This window comes from Aedes aegypti, chromosome 2 (assembly GCF_002204515.2).
Source record: "Aedes aegypti strain LVP_AGWG chromosome 2, AaegL5.0 Primary Assembly, whole genome shotgun sequence".
Lineage (NCBI taxonomy): Eukaryota > Metazoa > Arthropoda > Insecta > Diptera > Culicidae > Aedes > Aedes aegypti.
Window position 1 is genome coordinate 406,246,103 of NC_035108.1, and position 23,910 is coordinate 406,270,012.

The 23,910-nt window shown below is 35.4% G+C and overlaps 1 protein-coding gene across 5 annotated transcripts in view; it reads right to left on the reverse strand.

Moving 5' to 3' along the window:
* Positions 1-23,910, reverse strand: part of LOC5568759 (LIM/homeobox protein Lhx3) — a 171,203-nt gene that overhangs the window by 4,125 nt on the left and 143,168 nt on the right. For 2 of the 5 annotated variants that reach the window (XM_021847278.1, XM_001652498.2), the window contains exon 1: positions 9,053-9,727. The exons of the other annotated variants lie outside the window; for them this stretch is intronic. In XM_021847278.1, coding sequence (XP_021702970.1) covers positions 9,053-9,224 — 172 coding nt within the window. In that variant the 5' untranslated portion in view covers positions 9,225-9,727. Of the gene's footprint in view, positions 1-9,052; positions 9,728-23,910 lie in introns of those variants that run through there. 5 annotated transcript variants of the gene reach the window in all.

Sequence of the window (23,910 nt, forward strand, 5' to 3'; positions counted from 1 at the left end):
ACTGTTTATGAAATATAGAGTTCTCGAAAGTGTACATTAAAGATGGAAAGCTACTCCCAAGGTCATATGTAGGTTGCTTCCTTTGTGCGGTCAACAATGCATATGTTTAATATACTTGTATCCAAATATGGTTTCTAAAACTGGAAAAGCCACTTAGAAATGTTTCTGTGGTCGGAGTTATTCCACTAGGTTACTGGATCAGGTCGATTGAAAAGGGATATTTTTTCGGGACACGTTAAATTGTCTTCATTTATGTGACATAAATCATTAAAATCTATGCAAATTTTTGGACCGCTTATTGAAAGTACTGGATGTGATCACCCGGACTTAATGCAATACAATACATAAAACATCGTTCTCAAAAATGTGTATCCATATACCTAATTTATATATTTCTCGATTACTTTTTCAAATCGACGTAAGTAATTTTCATACGGTTTTGAGAAAGTTAATTAAGAAGAATCCCAACCTTTCATCTAAAACTGTTTTAAAATGAATCCACGTTTTAACTTTTTTTTACCGTTTATATCGCTTAAATTTTGCATGCAATCAGCTCGCGTTAAAACACTAGGTATAGTTCCTATCATTTCCCACAAAAAATGTATGACAATATGATAAGCCGTTTCAATCAGTTACTTACGACGTTTTTGTACCAGTGTAAAATATACTCAAGTAGTGTTTTGTTTGGATTCGTGGTTAAGTCACTTTGTCTTCCATACAACGGAGCGGCGAAAGTAGCGGTTAGGTTGCGAAAGTGGAGAATCTTACTTTCGTCGCTTTGTAAATCTGGAAATTAAACGTTTTAAAAGTGAAAAATCGAGTTGGTTTAGAGCGGAACGTGTAGTCTTCGTCTGTAGTTCGTCTTCGAAACACGTAGGATTGATAAAGTAAGTTTGTTAACTTTTCTGACTTTAGTCTGTTTGAATAAGTCTTCGAGATTTAGAGACTTATTGACCATTTGACATACACCGGGAAACTTAAATTATGGGCATTTATAGGATAAACCAAATGTAGGCAATATGATCATCCAATTCAATCGTTTCTTAAAAGGTTAACGCTGAAAAGTTTTTTTCTTAAAATTCTTTGATAAATTGGCAACATTTTAGCTGATTCTGAATACTATCGTTGACTTGAAATTTTGGGATACAAAGGCACAGGCCCGACCTGACTCAAGGACCTGCCGGAATAACTTCGACCACTGCGAATCAAGTTCTCGGAAAGCAATGCGTTTTCGGTGAGGCTTGCCAGGATATTGAATATGTCGTATGGGAATGCGGTGAGCATCGTGGCATCAGATCTGAACTGACTGAAGCACTCCGGCTCCAAGAAAATCAACAGAAACCTGTTAGAGAACTGTTGGCGGACCTTTATTTGGAATAAGGGAACAAGGCTCAATTCTCAACAACGCGCTGATGGGGTAAAATGGCCCAACTCATTGAATCACTTTTAAAAGGATTCAATTTGTATTTTTTGTCAATCTATTGCAAAATAATTTAACTCATGTTTTATCGCATACATGCCTTGGAATAACATATTTACAGTTGTGTTCAGAATATTAGTAGTAAAGGCCAATTATCATACAAAATACTCAACTTTGGCTTGCTGTTACTTTGTTTTCCTATGAGAAATTGACAGGAAATTTTTGCAGGGATATCCTAAATTTATTTTTCACGGAATTTACATTTTTTCACGGTACCGGTTAAAAAGTTAAGCACGACCCTTTCGGCCTAACGACCATTTCGGCCTAATGGCCTTCGACCTAATAGCCTTCGGACAATCCAAACCGTAATGATTTTTTCGACAGTATTAATGATGTACGATTGTTCAATCGAGAAAATTTTTCGATTTTTTTATGTTCAGTTGAAAACAGTAAATCTTAAGGGGTTAGAAGGACACCGCAATTTATTCATATAAAACCAAATTAAATTTTGGTTTTCTTGTATAATATAGCAACAAATCAATGTTTTCTGTTTGTAATGTTTGACTGTACTATTATTCCGATAACCAAAAGGAATAAAAAAATCACCTTTTTTTTCGTAATATTACGGTTGAACTTAAAAGTCAACTTCTATCCCACAGTTGTTATCTGTACTTACACTATAATATATAATGTTATAATAATGTTAAAGATTTGTTACATTTTACTCTGGTGGTCCTCTTGATCCTATAGATCGTTTTCGATTACGTTATTTCCTATCGATTACGTTATTTAGAACAAAATCTTGCTGAGCTTGCTCTTACACTGGAGTAATCTTCTGCAATTGTGCTTATCAGCCGAGATTTCAACCTGTATTTTATAAGGTGTCCTTCATGCCGCCAGCCCTTTAAATTGGATAAAAATAATAAATACATTCAGGATATAAACGTTCGGGACAATATCTAGCAGATAAGGCTAATTAATGCAAAACTCAAGTAGTTTTTACTTGCTTCATGATTGAAAGTAACGAAACTTTTTAAACATTACCCATTTGCCAACTGTTTCTTTTACATTAATGGCTTTGCCTGGTAGCTGGCTTTAAGATATTTTCAATCATATTTATTGTTAAGGAATACTAATTTTGTAATTTTACGTTATTTTCGTTGATTATCATCATTTTTAATTGTGAGTTATCGTCTACGGATAACCAGTCGAGTATGTGTTTTAACAACTATCGAGAAACTAAACATTACACATAGGAGAAGGTTTCGACCGTGATTGTTTTGTATTATTTTTGTTTTATGGCTGTAGCGGTCATGCGACTCAAAGGTAAAGGGAGTCTATAGAAGCAAATGATGGAAACGAATAGGTGCATAGGCTTCGCAAGGGAGCGACAAGATTGAAATTTAATTAGGTGGTGAAAATTGAGCAAGCCATTTCAAAGTCAGTAAGAATCGAAGCCTCCTGTATTTTGCCTAGCTTCTCTAGTGGAAAAGGGTTGGCTTAAAGCTTTGAGCTACCATCACAGGTACACAAAATTTCAATCTTGTCGCTCCCTTGCGACGTCTATGTACCTATTCGTTTCCATCATTTGCTTCTATAGACTCCCTTTACCTTTGAGTCGCATGACCGCTACAGCCATAAAACAAAAATAATACTAAACATTACATATACTTTGCAATTAAATTAAATGAACAAATTGAAGTGAAATTTGCGAAAAAGATACACGTCTTCTTGGTGAGAATTAAACTCACGGCTCCCTGTTCGTTAGGTAGGGCAGGTTACACAACGAGAGGACTCATGGACGCATAAGTTAACCTGAATTCGATTTCAGCTCAATAATCACGTGGTTCTGTTTTCAATTTTTTTTTGAAGAATTAAATGTCCATTAAATTACAACGCTTTCTAGGCGACAGCGTATTGTTTAATAGGTATTGAAACTGATAGAGGTTGGCTGGTTTAATTTGCAATACTCTAAATATTTCTTGAGAGAGATACCTTCTAGGAAATAATTAAGTTTTATTCCCAACCCATATTGATGTAATTTCAGACGTTTATCGTATTGTCACATCTCCCGGGCAACTCGGAGCCTGCCACAGGGTTATCAGTGGAACATGTAGTCTATCACCAAAAAACAAAAACAATCACTTTTTCGGAACTGTTTATGTGGATATAGCTATTTTTGCCTGTGGGTTTCAACGGGTTTTGCTCGATAGCTGACAACCATCTTCTAAAAAGATCAATTTTGTACAAAACAGGGTATGTTTGTCTCAAATTGCGATTTCGTATGAAGATTTATTTGAAACATTACACTGAATTTCCAGAAAAGGTCAGCTCGAGGTCTATAAAACTAGTTTAGATGAATTCGTTTGATATTTTTTATACACTCTTTATTCATGCTGTTCGGCATATGAATTAAGAAGTTCGGAATATGATACATAATAAGGCCAGTGTTTGGCATTTGAAGCAAACTGTTGTTCAGTACCGTTTTGTCTCAAATTCGAAACATGACTCGTATTCCGAACACTTCACTCTCTTAGCGATTGTACAAAAAAAAAAAAAACACTCAAATTTCTATATAGGATGATCAATCCTTCTATGATTTGGGCCCTCTATATATAAATATGTATGAAAACATCAATTCGTACTTTTGAAATCTGAATACGAGTTATGTTTGAAATTCGAGACAAAACGGTACATTTGCATAAAAATGATAGAGTTAGTGATGATCAATCAAAATATTTATCAGCACACTCAATTTAGCACAGTGAATAAATTTCACAAATATGTGCTAATTCAAGACTATTAGTTAGGGGGGTCCGTAGCCTTGAGGTTACGCTGTCGCTTCATAAGCGGAAGGTCATGGATTCAATTCCCAGCCCCTCCAAAAAATAAAACCGTCCAGCCACCAGAAGACGCCGCACGGGGGACCGTGCATAGGGGAGCACATCCATCCTCCGTCAGTATCAGATGGTGACTGAGACAAATTGACCCACTTCGCAGGCAGCTGCCTCAAACGACTCAGGAAAACGGCAAAACGAACCACCGCAAAAGAGCAACGGACTATGGCTTATGGAAATCGATTGGACCAACAGCAGAGCACTCTCCTACCTGCTCGGTGTGAGAGCAAAAGAGCAGAAGAGAGTGAAAGCAAATGTAAATATAGATTAGTTAAAAATAGAACTGTATCGGTAAGGAAGATACAGATAAAACTGATTCCGGCACAGTAGTGGCCACGAGCACGGAGTGCCTTAATAAAAAAAAAAAAAAAAAAAAAAAAAAAATAAAAAAAAAAAAAAAAAGACTATTAGATGCGTTCAAAGTCGTGATATCAATGAAGGCAAAGATTGACACCTGCTGAAAAAACATGCGAAGAAAAAAAATGCGCTGCTGACATAGGGTAACGGTCATTTTTGGACCCTCTTAGTAAGTGATTTTGGGGTTTTGTATCAGTCAACTATATACACAGTGTTACCAAGTCAATGGATGTGCCAAATTGTAGAGGGAAGCTTCTTCTGTGAAATAAAAATGCTCACATGGTCATTTATGATCCATGTTGGACCTCCGATATTTTCATTTGATTGGAGACTAATTCAAAGAAACTGTTCATTTAAACTGCTTGCGTTTAGTCTAATTAGTTGATTAACATTGAAAAACGGAAATATTTTTCGCTCTTTAGTCTAGAACTTGAAAACAGTTTTTGTTTACAAAGGAAAAAACATATGATGGCTTCAATTTATGCATGAAAAGTGTTGTAATGGTTTTATGGATGGACCTATTGAAATAAATTTTTTTCTATTAAAATAAAGTCATTTTCCATGTATAAAACGTCGATGCAAGTGCGAAACACTATTATCTTTTGAATTGCGAATTGAATTGTCTTTTGGTTTGAACGGGAAAATCTGTTGGAAAATTGTCCAGGGGATCCAAAATATATAGAGATCCAAAATATATTGGTTACCCTACCCTCTGAGAATCCATTACAGCTACGGTGTCCAATAGTCGCAACCAGTTCATTTGATGAAACTTTACTAAATTTCCCAACGGATGTTACCGGTCGCATCCAATATTATCTATTTTCAAAACAGTTACGCATGATTGAATTTCTACAAATTTTTATTTATCAATCCCTGTATATTGCTTTAAAGAAACAATGACCCAATTGAAGAGCACCGAGATCTGTTTTGAACGAAAGGCTTTAAATGAGATTTATTTGTGAATTTTCTTATGTAAACTCAAAAGTCGTAAGAACAATATGAAAAATTCTTCACGGCTTAGTGGTCTATGAGAACTCTAGCAGTTATGCCTTAATTTAAAAGTAATCAATATAGGTCATGGCTGAACATTTGAGATTTGCAAACAAAGATTGAATGCATTTTCTTGTTTATCTATTTATTTCATGTCGTCAATCAGAGGTAGACTATTTTGTTAAAATTTTTAACTAATTATAATATATTTTTGAACGTTATTTTCTTAATCTAGTTCGAATTTTGATTTGACATAAATTTTTGTATCAGTTCCGATTTCGTCATAATAAAGTTAATGGTTTCACAATCTTTATTGTAAACAGACATAATTTGATTTAGAGGCTCAAATCAAAGATGTTTACCTCGTTCCACTTTTTTTTTTCAATTCAGCTGGTTGGTGTTATGCCGTGTACAAATTTTCTGTGGAAACAAGTTTTTCAAAGTGATAAAAGTGTTTTTTTTTTTTTTCGGAGACTATCTGAAGAATGATTTGAAGAGTTTTGTTTTTTTTTTTAACTTTTAATCGATTTGCTTGCGTTTTGATGGGCAGGCTAAGTTCAGGCTTACGTTATTGTTCAGTACAAATTGCAGAGGTGTTTCGAAAAAAGAAATTTGGTGATCTTTTTTTGATCAGCAGCGCATGATCGCAATGCGTGAATATTAACCATTTGTCGGCCAGAACGTCTATCGAACGTATTCACCACTATTCCACCCTTTCCACCGGTATTCCACAACATTTCGTAACACCTATGAGAGGTCGTAGAGTTCTCTACATCTTTCTTAAGTAGGTGTTCAATCAATCATCCTTTTCCGCAAGGTCGTGGCCAGGACAGCTCTCGATTATTGGAGGATGCGTCAATATTGTGTAGAAGTTAGAGGTTAGTCCCAAATTTCTGACTTTAGTAACGGACGGGAAGGAGGCAACCCTCATACAATGGTTTTTGGACTGTACCACCTACAAATGCTAATGTAAATAGAGAAACTTAAAAGTAGATGAACTACGAATGCTAATGCTAATATAGAAACTTAAAAGTAGATTGCGGAACCTTGTACCTTTTAATTTCGCCCTAAATGCTTATTTTTGACAGAAACGCGTATTTCGACTACCACTTGCAGTCTTCTTAAGAGCAAGTTACTCGTATCCACTTAAGAAATCGTTGCATCTCTCTACCTTAAATATTAACACCAGATAAGTACCTCTACAATTAATCTACCTAGGAAAGTTTAATTGTATATTGTTTTATTGTTTTATTGTTTTATTTGTTTCATTTATTCAACGGACTTTTCCAGTCTAATTGAATATACTTATTCTAGGCTGACAAAGAATCTACTTTCGATTGGAACAGAACAACGTAAAAAACACAGATTTTCATAACAAATATCTTAATACAAAACCAAATGACCAAACGGTAAAACAACAGTATAACATCTAACAGAATACTTCAACAGAAAGGAATTTTTAAGGAATAATTACATAACATCAGGTTTCCACGTACATAGCTTTTTCGTGAATTCTCGGAATTTTATGTTTTTAGGCCATACAGAAGAGGTCATTGCGGTCGATTTCCATTTTTTGTCCAGAACAACTTTAAAGGAAATATAGTCCAAATCATTGCAGGCAGTCCAGCGTGGAACAAGTTTTCGAACGTTTTTACATTCGTCATTACAAGCACCCAAACATCGAGACACCATCAGTTGAATATCTTTTTCAGATACGCTTGCATCAATGTTCGTCAGTAATAGAGCGAATCGCTCATCCACAGCGGTTGATGAATCAGATGACTGTCGGGATACTTCGGGTGTAAACGGCATTTCTCTGCGCGGGTTTATTCTACTAAGCTCACTTTCCTGTTGTGGCGATGGACGTGGAGTAGAATGTCGATCAGCAAAATTCTCATTGCATGTTGAACTTGAAGCAAGAACGGACATTATAGCTTCAACTTTACTTTTCAGCTCCTTAACGTCACGATGCAATACACCGATTGATTCCCCACCGGCATTATCGGTAGCTTCTATTTGCTTCTCTCTCCACTGCACACAATTTGACAAACAATCGTCACACAACCAAAAGCTGTTCCTATTTGGAGGTAATACAGCAGCAAGGGTTTCGCTGTTCAATCCAACACAAGCAGCGTGAAATATGTCGGTACACGATCCATTGCAATAGATGAACGGTTGATCTTTTGTTGCGACATGATGATGGCATTTTTTGCATTCCATGTTGAGTTCGACGCAGTATTTCCGATGTTTCTTGAAGATAACAAATTATTCGAAGTACGGGAGATATGCGAAATGGTCTCGTAGAAGCTATCAGTGATGCACGATAATTCGATAGATTTTTTGAAACGATTTCAAACAGGAATTCAACAATTTCGGAAAGCGGATTAAGCACAAGTCCATCAACAACAACGGTCACACACACTTTATAGTAAATGTCTTGAAAATATGTTGCAAAAAGATTGCACCTTTCTTCAGGGTTCACACTAATTTTATCATCAAGATGCATTTCAGATGGAAAGTTGTCAGATTTGATTTTAGTTTTAGCGGTAACAAAGCTTCGTAATAAAATTCAATCTCCAACTTAAAAACAAACAATTGTTATGTTGTTTCAAACATTTTGTAGTCACAATTCGTTTCTTTCGTATGTTCGTTTATAGACACTGAAATAGCCTCAACAATTATAGAGAACCATTTGATTCAACACTTGGCAACGCATTATGGTTCAATTAAGAATCAAGCTTTTACCAAAGATCAGGTTTCTTCCAATTAGCCAATAAGTATGGAAAGAATGAGCGTCATTGCGTTTCCTTTTTCTTTAGAAAACTTTAACTTTGATAATGGGTGTATTCCAACACATGAAAATCGACAACCAATCTACAGTTTGACATCGGTGCAGTTGGATACTAGTTGGAGAATGTTAATAAAGACATAGATCAGATTTTGTTCAAAAATAAACGGAAATTATGGAAAAAATCACCTACAAAAGTGTTATAAAGAATCTGTATAAATTAGTATAAAATAAGATATCGATAGTCACTTTTTGACATAGATAAAACATTTTTGACATATATAAATGTTTGTTACGAACAAAAACGAATACTTAGAGCAAATATGGTGAATAATCATAGAACAGATTGCAATGCTAGAATCTCATCGATTACCCGCATTATCAAAGATACCCCGATTTACGGTATACCTTTCACGTACGCTTTGAATTTAAATTATAATTTCTGATTGAAATGTAAAGTTTAAATATATCCATAAAAAGTAATAGGAGTTGTTAAATTGTTTTATCACTTTTACTTTCAGGAAATGTTCCATGGAATCTTGTTGAGAAAGTGTACAATCAGCATCAGATTCATTGTTGGTTTTTGAATAAATCACTTACACAGCAAAACCTCCGGCAGCTCATCCAAATTGATTGGCGGTACTCTGTACTCCGGACTAGGTGATCGTCGCAGATCCTTTTTGATGATTTCATTGTTGTTGTTGTTATTATTGATGCCCGTTAGGCTAGCCATGTAATCACTGGTATCCATCATGAGCTTCAACATTTCCATCTTGAGATGGTTTTGTGTCACGTTTGATTCACTCGTGAAAAAATTCCAGAATTCAATTCATCAACTTCTTTGATTTTCTTTCAAAATCGGATAACCCGACGTTCTTCGACCGCACACACATATAAAACACTGTTCGCCTCTCAATCACTTGTCGATCAGATTTTACGACATTCTTAATTTCGTTATTTCATTTGACCACATAAAAATTCACTGTCAGCAAATTTTCACCACCAGACGGAGACGGCGTCCGATTGAGGCATGTACACAAAATGTGGGGGGAAAACAAGACGACCGATCGATTTTCCAGTGCGGGATTTCCACCTGATGTTCCAACATCCACCACCCTCTTTTTGGATCTCACCAAAAATGCACTTGCTGACGGGTTCAGCAAGACTCGCGATACGAAAACGAAAATTACGCCGAAGTTGAGCAACGGTTACCCATCCGAAAGCGCATCCGTATCGATGGGCAGGCGAACTTATACTGAGTAAGGCACGAGTTGCCCACAAAGGCAGCACGCGACCGTTCCAAAAGCATAAACCCCCTCCCGAGTGAGGCACATTTCCACCGTCGTATGTCGTGTTATGCTTGACGTTGGTGCTGGCGTAGTGTGAGTTTTAGTACAAAGCGACCGATCACACTGATTGGGTGGTTGGTTTGAAAGTGTGTGAGCTTAGGGGTGTGGCTTCGAATCTGTTCTGTTTCGTACACTTGTTCGCTTGCAGGATGGAAGTCTGGGAATGGATCACGAGCTATTGACGGGGTGGCGATGACAGAGTTGCCAAAGTTTATGAAATGGTCTTCTAATAGCGATTTTGAATGAAATATTGATAATCCTACCAACACAATTTGAAACTTGTTTTTCAAAACGTTATCAATGTACTGGACAGAATTAAAGTACGTAGTGGTCGTTTAAAGGGTGTACGGAATCAAATTCGTTATGGATGATGAGACGTACGTTAAAGCAGCCTTTCAGCTGCTTCCGGGGCTCTAGTTCTTCACTGCTCATTATGAATTCGATGTCCCTGAAGACTTTGGAAAGCAGACAATAGTTTGCCAAAGAAATATATGATTTAGCAAGCGGAATGCGGAGCACCCCATTCGTGACAACTGGAACGATCAATGGGCAGGTGTTCCAAAAGCGTCTACTTCCTCTTCTGAGGTCACACGATGGTCCTACGATTTTCTGGCCGGATTTGGCCTCGTATGGCCATCATGAAGCAGGCACTTTGGAAGCATCCTAAGGAAATGAAATCGGAGAAAGCTATGCAGAAATAATGGTCTTTGGGGACTGTCCTGAAAAAAAGTAATCGCTCATATAGATGCGTGAAAAATTTCTCCCAAGAACTGGTCGAGTAAATTTCTTGATCATATCTGCCAATGAAATTTTTACTTTTATTGAGCAAAACAGCATGCTTAGTATTTCCAAGAGGCCACATTTTCCTCGCAATGAGTAACATATATTTGGAATTTGAGAACAATTAAAAATTGTTTCAAAATATATGTTTCAGATAGCATTCAAAGTTCTTTTTCAAATGTAGTAAAGTTTTCATCATAGAATTCTTTGTGGCTAGACTCATATGTATCTCAATCTCAATCAAATCTCAATCTCCAACGATAGCAAATTTGTTTAGAATCTGACTCAATACACGTTTCATATTTTCATTGAGAGTTATTCAAGCATAAGCAGGAAAAAATGATTAAATCATAAATCCTGCTAATAAAAATTCAAACATCTAATATGTTAGGTATGAAAATTAGTGATTTTTCTAACAAACCTTGATTCAAGTTATTTGGAACCCATCCAGTAAACAGCATATTTACTTAAGTAGAGAGATTTTTTGCAGAAAAAGATCCCTCATCGCAAGTGATTGAACCCGTCATCTCCGGATTGTCAACCGTTAGAAGAAGTCGAAGACCGACCAATTAGCTGTTAAAGGCGGCGTACCCGAAAAAGTTTCAAATTATAGGGGATTCGATACCAAAAACTTTTTTTTTACTTATCTCGTTTATTTGGTAGGCTAGGGCGCCATAGGGCATAACAGAGCTGGAATCATTCAATTTTTTACATATTTTTTACATGTCATATTTTGTAATTACTTTAAAACTATGTTAGTTTGGGTAACCGAAGTACTCGCGGTTGATTCGAGGTTAGGGATTACATTTAAACAATAGGAAAGGAAAGCATTTTTTAGGGTTTCCGTTGTACTTTTACAGTGATACTTAAAATACTTAGACTACTAGGTTGATAATGTTTGATGGGACAGGTTGTCCAGAACTGTAACGAAACTAAAAACACGTTTTTAACGGGGGAGACAACGACAAGACGAGGACAATTTGAACGGGAAAATGATAGACAGGGGACGAACGACAATCAAACTCTGACATTAATACGTTTCAAAAACATATTGATCACATTCATGTATTCTAAATCTATACCAAAAACTTGTTCCAATATTTCCGACTCTGTGGGGTGGTTTCAACTCTAAACCACATCCCCCTGCCGTTGTTGGTATGCCACTGACTCTCTATAATCCGATATTTCATTTTTCGATACCGAATAACAAAAGTCGGATTTCATGGCACCACGATTATCTAGGCTTACTCAAAAGAAAAGGACGATTTGCTTTACTCATTTTGAAAAAGTTTTACTGTACTAGTTTTTATGACTAGACATTTATTGAAACATACTGATAATTGAATCATTTGTTAGAGAAACCATATTAAATCATCGAAAATATTTAAAGAAGCAAAATAAAAGTAATTTTCATTTTATGCTTTATTTGACATAACGCTAAGCATAGATACTTGAAATCATTTTCATCTTTAACATTTAATAAAAGTATTTTCTGGTTCTTGTGTTCTGAAGTATTTTTTTTTTTCTTAAAAGCGTTTTTGGCTATTTTTTTTAATGTTTTGCTTAGTAAGTAAATTATATTGCACATTTTTAAATGCAGTTTTATGTATTAAAAAGAACTTAGATATTTTGGTTTTTTTTTCTGTTTGGAACATAAACCACTGCGACCAATATTTGATCTATTGTAGTATATCCTGTGTCCTTTGTGTAGTGCATTACGTTTTACTTTGTCACTATCGAGAAGTGAAAAAGCATTCGGTTTTCTTACAGTTGTTAATCCTAACTTGATCACAGGAAAGAATTCTAACTGAAAGGTTCCTACCCTTCGAAGAGTGTGGTGCATGCACTCTTCACAGGCGCGCCCCTCTATCAGGCAAAATCGGCCAAAATGTAAAGCCAAGAAATTACACCAATATTGTCCATACATCAGAATCCTAGTCCTTAAATCTTCAAATTAAAGAACGAAATAAATAAAAGATTAGAAAACAAATTGTTGAATTCGACTCATTTTTTTTCTTGTCTCAAGATCATTCTCGGCAACTGGGAAAACCGAGACTTGTCACTTTCAACAAGGTTTAAAATGTAACAAGGACTAATAAGTGTTCCTTTGATTACTATAACATCCTCTTCTCTTCGTTTGAAGCAGTCAGGACTAGGACCCACTGGTAGATCTTTACCCCATAACGCACCACGAAAAGGTGATCTACCCGCGTTATTCTGGTTGGTAATGTTTATCCAAAAATCTTTTGTTTTAATTTAGGTGGTAAACGTATTTATTGAAAAACCCAAAAGCATTTCAACTGAGTCCACTGAAATATTCTATATCTATCAATAATTGTGTGCATATCTCATTTAAATGTCTTGGAAAATGTAGGTACATATCAAAAGTTGCAACAATATTTCAAATCGAAAATTCACTAACGTTTAGAATAAAAAGTGGTGAAACACGCCAAAATTAATATTGAGTAATAACCATGATTACAACTCCTTTATGAAATTTTATTCATGATGGATAAAAAATTATACAGAAGGGTAGGTGTACCAGTAATGAACATAGTGGTTCCCTATTTCGCTATATGTGATTACTTTAATATCTTCCTTATTTGAACATTTTTGTGTATTATAGTTGTTGGATTTAAAATATAACTTGATGTTAAAACATTTAAAAAGATTGAAAGTATGAAAGTTATCAAAATTTCACATATGTCCAAATAGAAAACCACTATGGCCATAACTGATACACTTTCCCTACACGACCAAGTATAAATCAATATGGAATTCTGTATTTGAAAGTTGAGTGTATATACAATGTTTGCTATGATGAGTTTTCACCTTTTGCTCTCTAGTTTTCAAGATGACGTTCAAGTAAGAAGAGTAGCATGTCAAAATTTTGCTCGCGAAGCAAGACAATCCGACGTTCTCGCATGAAACTTATGTGAAGACGGATGTAAAGCAACTTCCGGGACAGGAGTTTTATACCGCAACAGGAGAAGGGAAGGTAGCCAAAATTTTCAAAACCATCAAACTATCTAAATACCTGAAACAATACCTCGCCAGGCATGCCGAATGCACGTGTGGTCTAAAAAGTGACATTTTCATCACTACGGGACCCTCAAGCAAGAGCTCTACGTCTAAGAGTGCCTCGAGAAGCGGCTGCTACCATTCCTGTAGACCTGTGATGTTCTGGTGAGACCTAGCGAGCTGCCACTATGGGAAAAAGATAATCGAGTGATACGATGCGTGGTTTTGGTACCGTAATCCGGGGTATCATTGATCAGCGGGGTAACATTGATCGGAATGAATCATCTCGTAAAAAGTTTGTATAATAATTAATTGATGAAATATTCCCAAAGCATGAATTGCGCTTCTCCTTCTTATCTTCATGAACTAATGAAAATTAAAATGTTTGCGTAAATTGCATTTACTTCATGCGTAAATTTAACAACTTTTTGAAACAACGATTTCAGTGATTAGGGATGACACCACCGAAGATTCATGTCTCACATAACTTGTGCAAGCGATATGAGCTAGGAAAATGTTATTCTTACTGAAAAACTTACATAAGAACGTTCAATTAGGTAACATGATCAAATTACTGTTAAGAATGTAGCATTTCCTTAGGAAATTGCCTACCTTTTAGGCGTATTCCACGATTCGAGGTGTTTTTAATTTTAAAATAACTCAAAAAGTAAATGACTTGTAAGCGTTTAGCCATCATATTCGGTTTCAGAAGCCATGCTTTAAGTAAGTAACGACATTTTCAATATTACCGAACGTTGTTTACATAAGTGATCAATGCTACCCCATGTCGGCTAAATGAAAAAATCGCCTGAAACATTTTTATAAACATGCATAAATCTTTCAAGAAACAAAATACAGTATATGGTCACGAGCTATTGATGGCAGTACTTGTTTCAAAAATATAAAACTTGCAACATTTGCAGTTTCAAATGAAATATTTAGGAAATATCCTAAAAAATGATCAATGTTACCTCGGATTACGGTATCCAAAATCCACAACCCTCCAAACAGCTCAGAGCTCTACCCTAACGAACGGTATTGGGTCATGTTTAGATGGAATTTTGAAAAAAAAACTAATAAGTCCATAGAAAATGAGCAACAGTTTAAATCAAACTGCCATAAATGAATTGAACTACCAAATAAAAAAAAGAAGGTTTTTGTATTGCGAATGTTGACAGGAATAAACGATTTTTTCGTTGACCATTTTTGCGCGTTCCAGTCATCCTCCCTTCTGGTATGGACCACATTTGCATTGATTTTATATTCCATAACTCGATATCTCAATTCGATACTCCCTTCAATATCGAGTTATGGAGAATTGACTGTAGTACAAAAACGTTGCTTTAGGAGTTTTGGCCGTCAAAACCATCGATCAGAGAGTGCACAACTTTAGACATCAACTGTAAATTACAAAGTAATTTGAAATAATTCATATATTTTTTTTCATTTAGTATGGTCCACATTTTTCTAGAATCAAGAGTAATTTTCAAGCAACATTGTCAAAAATAGTTTTTTGATTCATGGATTTTGATGTATTTTAGGTTTTTTTTTCTTTCAAAAAGTGTGATATAGGGAGGACGGAGCTAAATGGATAAACTTTATATTATGTAATTTAAGAAAGATTTTTAATATCCCATCAAAGTAGTCTATGAATCACGTTCAGAGATTCAAACGCGATTCTCTATTGGTTTGAAAAATATATAATGGCGTTGCTATTTAAAAATTCATGACTATTGTAAACTCTGTTCCACTTAAAATTTGGTCACACAAAATGAGTGATTTTTCGTATCATCCCGTTGGCCTCTATAATCAAAACAATACGATGAGTAATTTCTGCTTCTTTGTCAAAACATGTGTATACATTTGCGTTAGCCCTGAAGGGCTCGATTTTGTTAGTATCTTTGCGTGAAAAGTAGCTCATACCGGTTATTCGATTAGGTTCTATCGAGGCGCCGCGTTAGCATTGACGCTTGTTCAATTGAGACATAAGTATCTGAGTAACCGTACATACATTCTAGTTTTACCGACACAAATAATAGCCTGCGGCAACGGACATGTTATGCTGACGGATTCGAAAAAGAACTAGAACTGCTGTGTTCTGGATGGCGCTTGACTGTCTGTTTTTGCCTAGGGGGAATAGAGGCATTATGGACATATGGGGCGTCATGGACATTATTTTATTCTCTAAGAATGTCATCAAAATTGTATACACTGTATGGAATCTGTAGCGAGTGTGAATTGTTTGATAGTGTAAAAGCGGTAAGAGAATTTAATGTTGAGTAAAGTTGCAAACCCAGAGAAGTTTCTTCTAGATAGTTTGATTGAAGGAGAGCCTATTTACCTATTAGAATGATTGATACTTGTTCATAATATTGTATTCATCAAAATTATAGCTATACTCCAGCTAAAGCATGGTTTCATCTCTTCACATTGCATAATTATACAATATTTAGGTTTTGGACACTAAAATTCGATTTAGATTTGAACATCGTTCATCGGTCCTCCATAATAGGATGGATACTGTAGGTGTTTTGTGATGATACTATCATTATGATTTAAAAAAATAAATAAATTGAGTTTGTATTACCATTTTGTTAATCACAAAGAGCCGAATTTATTTGAATTGCAGCAATAAAAAATACACATATCTAAATCAACAATCCTTAAAATTGATTAGGAATTCGATTCGTTTTCATAATTGGAATATTGCTCTAGAAGACGATATGGCAGCACTGTATCATCTGCCCAACCTGATGGATTTCATTGAGAGTTCGATTCGTATGGCAGGATAACAGAAGCATTAAAGCGCTCACACAACCATTTGCACACTTCGGGCGGGTTATAACTTTACAAATAAACTCCGTCGGGCTGTGGCCGGATAACTATGAGTGATCCTTTCCGTTGCAAGGAATTTTGAATGTGAAATGTGATCTTAGTTTGTTGCTGGATAGAAATGCCCTTGGTACGATTTGATATATTCTTGATATTATAGAAGTACACTAAATTGGACTTCATGTGAGTCATAAATTTAAACAAACGAATTTTTTAAGTCATGATTTACATACAGAAACATATAAACAAACAACGATTGTTCGTTTTCCACATTTTTCAAATTTCAAAAGAGCATTCAGCGGAAGCATCTATTGACAGACCCATTCATTGAGCAGAAGAATGCAAGCAACAAATTACTGAACAATAAGCTCACCTGTTCGCCATCATTTGTTGTTATGTGAAAAACCGTACAATCACTGTTCCATTTACCATACGAGGGTTATGTCACGGTGGGGTAGTGGGTGGATACCGACATCAAGCTTTGCGGTTTGATGCTTGAATGGTTCATTCATTGCCAAATGTCGTTAGCACCGCAGCAATGACAGCGACAACAACATTAGAAATATCCCTTTCAGTATTCCGACATTTCAATGCACCTATGTGCACGCTTAAACGAAGTGACACGAAATTGTGTACGGTTCGCACGAAATCGGGCTCTAATGGGCCAACATATAATGTGAATTAGAAATAACACATTCTGAAAAAAAAAAAAAAAACAGGCTAAGTTCTTATTCTTTTTTGCAAAGTATGTGACACATATAAAAGCTTCGCAATCCAAAGTATCTCCGTGTGACGAGAAAATGAAGCAGAAATCAGATGTTTCAGAATCCGTAAAAAACACACATATGTGTTTATCCAGAAAAACCCGATTTTGTGTAGCTTTATTTTAGAGACAATACCTACAAGCATTTGATAGCTTTGTCACATATGGGCTAGTCATGATGATGCTACACGTTTTACAGTTTCAGTTCCGTATTCCGGTGGTTTATTGTTCATGGTTTCCAGTTTGATGAATAGCCCTTTTATCCGAATATATACTGCCGCATTTCCCGTACTGCTTTATGTACCGTATAAGACAGGTGTGGCAATAGAACCTACCATTAATCGATTGATTTTTTTTCTATCGTCTCTATCTATACCAGTTTGCAGACCAGTCAGTGGGTTGAATTGTGTGGTTTGTTCGATTAGTTCCCGTTCTAATGTGACCTGTGTCAGAAGTGAATACAACATGTGGCATAATTTGGCTGATATTGTTTGCATGCCAAAAATACGATCATTAGGTCAGGTTCAAAAAGTATGTTAGGAATGAACAAAACAGGTGTATTATGCGCATACGAAAGTTAAGAAATAGGTATTTTTAGTCCAATGGTACTGATTATGGTACATTTTAAACATAATTAGCTTAGCTTTAGTTTAGACTAACTACACATATCAATGGTTGCTATTCCGTGATTGACCGAAGTTAGTGAAGATGTACGAAGAATCAACCAGAAGTTCGGCTTGGATTGGTCATAATCTTCTTCAGTGTGCTTAATTCAGTGCATCTGTTTATACAGGCCAATAACGGTGCCACGCAAAATACAACATTCCTACAGCTGTCATGACGATAGCATGTGTTATAATGTTTTACTCATATGAAAAGAAAAAAAAAACTTGATTGACTGGACCATCACAGAACACTCTTATGCCGACACTTACACTGGTGTACCTATCAAACTTTTTGTATTAAGGGAACCTTTTGCAAGTCTAGACTTATAGAGTCGAATCATTCATATTATTTTTTGATTACAAAAATAAAAGTAAAAAGATTGGGGTGTTTAAAAAACGTTTATATTCGTTTATATCGACACTAACAGTGACGAACCTTATATCGTTTGTTCAACAACCATAGTTTCGCCACACCGTTGTAACGATGAAATGTGCAGTCATACATATTTTACAGATTTGGAATAAAAGCATGGAACGAGCTCACCAATTGATCCTTTATCCACGACTGAGCAGCCACAATACACTTTACGCATACAGACTAACTGAGAAAGAAATAACTCTGGAGACGCGAGAAAAATAACATTTTTCTTTTTCGCGCAAAAACACGAAGCCGCACTGCCCAGCAAATCGCGAAAACTGAAAAACAAACATTCATTCCAACGGTGGAAAACCGAAATCGCTTGCTTGAGCTTCGAAGCGCACTGCCGGTTCTGGTACGTTTTTACCATAATAGAACAATTCCTAGAATCAATAGACATAGTTATGTAAGTTTTGAGACGAATATTTAATAAGTATCATCGTGAATGACCAGAACAATCAAAGTTGTACAGAGTGGGGCATGGGTTATTTGGGTGAAACTAGCCGTTGTACAGAATTCGAAGCGTCTCACAGTACGTTGCTCCATAGACAAAAATCAAATTTCAAGTTATTTTATTCGACAATAATAAGTATCCACAAGTGCAGATGGCATCCACTATTGAAACAAGTATTGATGAGATATACAAAGCACTAAAACTACTACAACAAGCGTCGAAAGTGACAGATGTCGGAGTGATAGAAAATTAAATTTTATCGCATGTTTTCAGCATTCCTTTCAACCAGTACGGAGAATGCTGAAACCAATCTATTCAATCAAAATCAAAAAGAGAACATGACTAAAGGTTGGTAAAGTATACTTGATGGGATAAGCACACCAATTTTAACTTTGAATATGAGAAAAGTTCAAATTGCAAGGTTTTTCTTGGAAAATAATGACATTGGCACTTGAGACAGTTTTGCGATTATGCGTATAATATGTGTCATTTATGCAAATTGTAGCTCTTTCGAACAGAAACAACTTTCCCTTCCATACCAAGGTGCTGAAATGGCTTGATCTTCCAGTTTTGATTTTTGTCCCGCATCTTCAACGCACTGTGCGTCTGGGCAATTTCAACCAACTATACTAACTATTCACGATCTGCGATACTTTTATATTTCACTACGCACCGAATAATTTTGATCCTAAACTCATCTCCCGCCTCCGCAGGAGCAAGCGACAAGATCAAAAGATCGATTGTTCCGTGAATGTGATGCAGCAGAAGATTGCAATCGAATAGTGACTCTTGAACAATTTGGCACTTGATTATTGTGGTGGCACATCATCAAACACCGGTATTTAATCATGTAGGGGAAGCATGTAGGGAGCTGGATTCAGACAATGGGGCTTACAAAGTGACAAAACAAGAAAGTAATGTGGAAATTCTTTACCCCACTAAAATTGCCAAAGCCAATAGTGGAATTTTCTATTGAATTTTGCGATGTTACTAGGACTGCCTAAAAAAGTACTTCAGAATATCTTCTCCACGATGTTCCCCGGTGTTTCCTCTAGTAATTTTTGCAGGAATTTCCAAATGGAATCCTCCACGAATCGCTGTACAGAAACTCATCCAGAGATTCCTTCAAGAATTTTTCCAATAATTTCACTAGGGATTACTCCAGAAAATCCTACACGGTTTCCGTCAGAAGTTAACATCACACAGTTTTTCAGCAATTCCGCAAAACAATCCGTCAGGAATTCTTCAAATTCCACTAAGGGTTCCTCAAAGAAATTCTACAAAGGTTTTCCGAGAACTTCCTCCAGGGGTTTCTTCAAAAATTTCACCAGGGAATTCTCCAGATAGTTACATCAGAATTTCCCCCAGAAATTTATATAAAAATCCTCACAAATTACTCAAGGTATTCTTCCTTTAAAAACCTTCCAAAATTCCTCCAGAAGATCCACCAGGGATTCCTTCAGCGGTGCATCCAGAAATGGATTACTACATGAGATTTGAGATTTTTCGAGAATTCTTCTAATAGTTATTCTTGAAAATCCACCAGAGATTTCACCTGAAATTGCATCAGGGATACCTCCAGAAATTCTTTCAGAGATTCCAGCAGAAATTCCTTCTGCGATTCTGAAAAATTTTCTTGGGTTTATTTTTTAAGACTCCATCAGGGATTACTTCAGAAATAAACATAGGAGAATCCTCCACAAATTCTATCAAGCATTCTCAAACAACTTCCTTAATGTTTCTCTGTTTTAGACATCGAATAATTCAACCGAGTACTTGAGGGATTCCTTGAGAAATTTCTTCAGGGATTCCTTCGGAATTTTCTACAGAAATTACACCATGAATTCCTAAAGAAGTTCTACCAGAAGCGCCAACAGAGATTCCTTTAGGATTCCTCCCAGATATTACAGCAGCAAATCATCCACACATTAAACCAGGATTTCCTCAGTGAACCATCCTTCTATTGGTGATTCCTCTAGAGATTTATACATAATTTTCTGCAGAAATTACGACACTACTCAACACTAGTCAGTGGCAATATTTTATCAAGTTTACAACAAAAAACTGCACAAGATCATAATTTGTTGTTCGAAAGTGAATAACTAAACATTAAACAATATCTTGTTAAGACATTACAAGACCATACTTATATCTAGAAAGTTTGGTGATTGGTCAACAAATGAATATCATGACAGACGACGAAGAATAATAAAAACAAAAGTTCGACGATATGCATTTAACCCTCGATCTACTGTTGCATAAATAGAAATGCTTACCATTAGGCTATGCCTTACAATGAAAAATTTAACCTTAACCAACCTTTTCAAAATTGAGTTCTTCAAACATCCTGCGGACTCATAAAAAATGAAAAAATCTTTTAATGAATTAATAGATACACAGGAACACCCAAAAGGAATCCACTTAAAAAAAATCTAGCTAGAAGTCTACCGAACATATTTCCTAGACACTAATATGGAAATTCTTAAAAAGGATATTTCCAACAACCAATGAAACATCTTGCAAGTCAAATAGCTGAGAAGATCCCAACTAGTGCCAACAATTTGTAAAATATATTTATAGGTGTTTGAAGTAGATTTCATCGAGAACCATCGAAAATGGTTATCCACAAGATGTGCAAGATTTCTTCTGGTATCCCTAATAATTTCACCAGAATCCGCAAAGTTCTCGCCAAAATTTTTCGAAGATAGGACTGATTTTTGAATTCCTACTGGTAGATTAGGAGAGTTCCACCAATGGCAAAAGAGTAAATAATCCTATAAATAGTTTGCCAAGATACTTCCAACCATTTTAGAGAAGGCTGACAAAATTTGACAAAGACTGAGCTTAAAATATGCCACGAATTGCCCAATGGATCGATTCAGTTCAAGTCCCGCCACAATTACACTCAATTCTGGTTTATATATTTCTATCTGCCAATATCGAAGACTTTCTCCAACAAATCTAGAAACGGTGTCAGTTTTATTTTCAAATCCGCACTGGAAAATATTCAAGCAAAAAAAGAAGTAAATTATAGTTTGCAATCTCCCAAACAAAACTAAAATAAATAATATGTTAGAAATTTGTTATTGCTAATGAAACTTTCTTGCAAAACTTGCAAAGTAAGAGATTCCTTAGATTTATTCGCCAATCAAGAAAAACGACAATTACTTTCACATGGCTTCTCAAACTCGTTGCAATGTCGTCACAGCCCTCACAGGGTCTACGGACCACTGGTTGGGAAACCCTACTATCTAATCCTGACCTAGAGATATAATGTTTCATGGAGCTACCTGTTTCGTTGCTGCAGTCTTGGGTAATCAAAATGATTGTTTTAGATTTGACCCGACGTTTCGACTCAATTCGAGTCTTCTTCAGGGTGAAAATTCTGTTTAGTCTTTCCTTGAAGAAGTCTTTGAATACCCAAGACTGCAAGGCCGAAACTAGTTTAGAATACAGTCAATCGATTTTTTTATCACTAGGGTCACCTATTGGGAAAATTTGAAACTAATTGAAATTTCCCAGGTATTGATTATTATGCTAAACAGTTTTGCATGAAATATATTTTCTACCTAATCAGAATCATGAGATATAGAAGATAGTTTTTTTCCACTAGCACCATCTATCGGGAAAATTACGAATCATTATTTTTACAGCCGAATAGTTTTTATCCTGCTGAACAGTTTTTCTGAAGATGTCATTCTTAAAGGTTAACAAAATTATGGTAAAAATGCTGCCACCTAGCTGATGAATTGCGGATCTATTTGTATTTGAAATTTTTGGACTTTTAGAACATTTCAAATACGCCATTTTTATAGCTAAACCGTATCATGAAATACAGAATTTTTAATTTATAAATGCGAAAGATTTATTAAAAGCCATATAAATTTTTATGTTATCATTCCTACCGTAATCTGAAACTTGAAGTGTTTTTTTTTTCCGAAAAGTTGAAAATAAATAATCAAAATCCGTACTTTATCGCATGTTTAAAAAAATGTAGAGTTACTTTTCCCCGAATGTCAGTTTCCCGAATGTCATTTCTCTGTGTGCAAGCTCCCCGAATGCCACTTCCTCAAATACACAATCTTCCCGAATAGTCAATTTCCTCGAAAAATTTGCGGAGCTTATAATTGCCTTAACCCTCAAATTCCCAAATTTTTATTTTTGATCTAAATATCATTTTAAGTTATCTAAAATTGTTCTAAACACGTTTTGGACAATGATTTATTTTTATTCGCAAATCTATGAAATTTGGTTTTTGATTTTTAAAATTTTTATTTTTGAACATCCCTAACCTTTATCATTTTTTCTTGAAGCCTCTTCTAGTTACTGATTTTTGGCAATAATAAAAATTCAAGTTTTTACAATACTTTTTAAAATATAAAATCTTTAATTTTTTTCTGGGATTTTTATTTATTTTCCGAGTAGTTAACGGAAAAAACAGGTTTGTAATTATTTCAATACCACCAAGCTCTTCTTCCGTGATAGGTTGATCGTAGAAAAATATAAAAGGTACGATTTTTTTATATTACACGTTAAATTAACCCCAGGCATTTGTAGGTTATATAAGAATACAATTTTTCAAACAATTTTCAAAAATACAAAACAGTTTCAAAAGTCATAAACAACTTTTCTTATATGCGTGTTATAAGTCAAGCTTTGAACCAAAAATAAAATCATTTTGATTTCCGAACTACGAAAAAATACACAAAATTCCAAAGTGTACCCCGTCTAAAGGCGGGGTTGGGTATTAGAGTGTTGACTTTATACATTTCAAGGTCATCAGATTTGTAGCTTTCTTTATATTTTCGGTGGTTCGGTCAAGTTTCACTGTTCTCAGCATTTTTGTGTTTAGAGGAGAATTGTGTACCCAATATCATCTTCTTCTAATTAATAATCGTTCTTTCTAGTTCAGCACCCTATCACTGAAGAATGTTCTTTATCCTTTTTGTGAACAGCATCACGTTTCGAGGAAACAGATCATTTGAGGAACAGGGTCATTAGGGAAACTGGCGTTTGAAGAAATGACATTCGGGGAAAAGTAGCACAATAGTAAAAAATATGTTTGTTGGATGGCGAATTACAAACAAAACAGGCCGTTTTTTCATAACATTTCTGTAAGGAGTGTTCTATGATGTTTGAAAAATACGTGCTTGCATTCAATAATATGTTAACTATT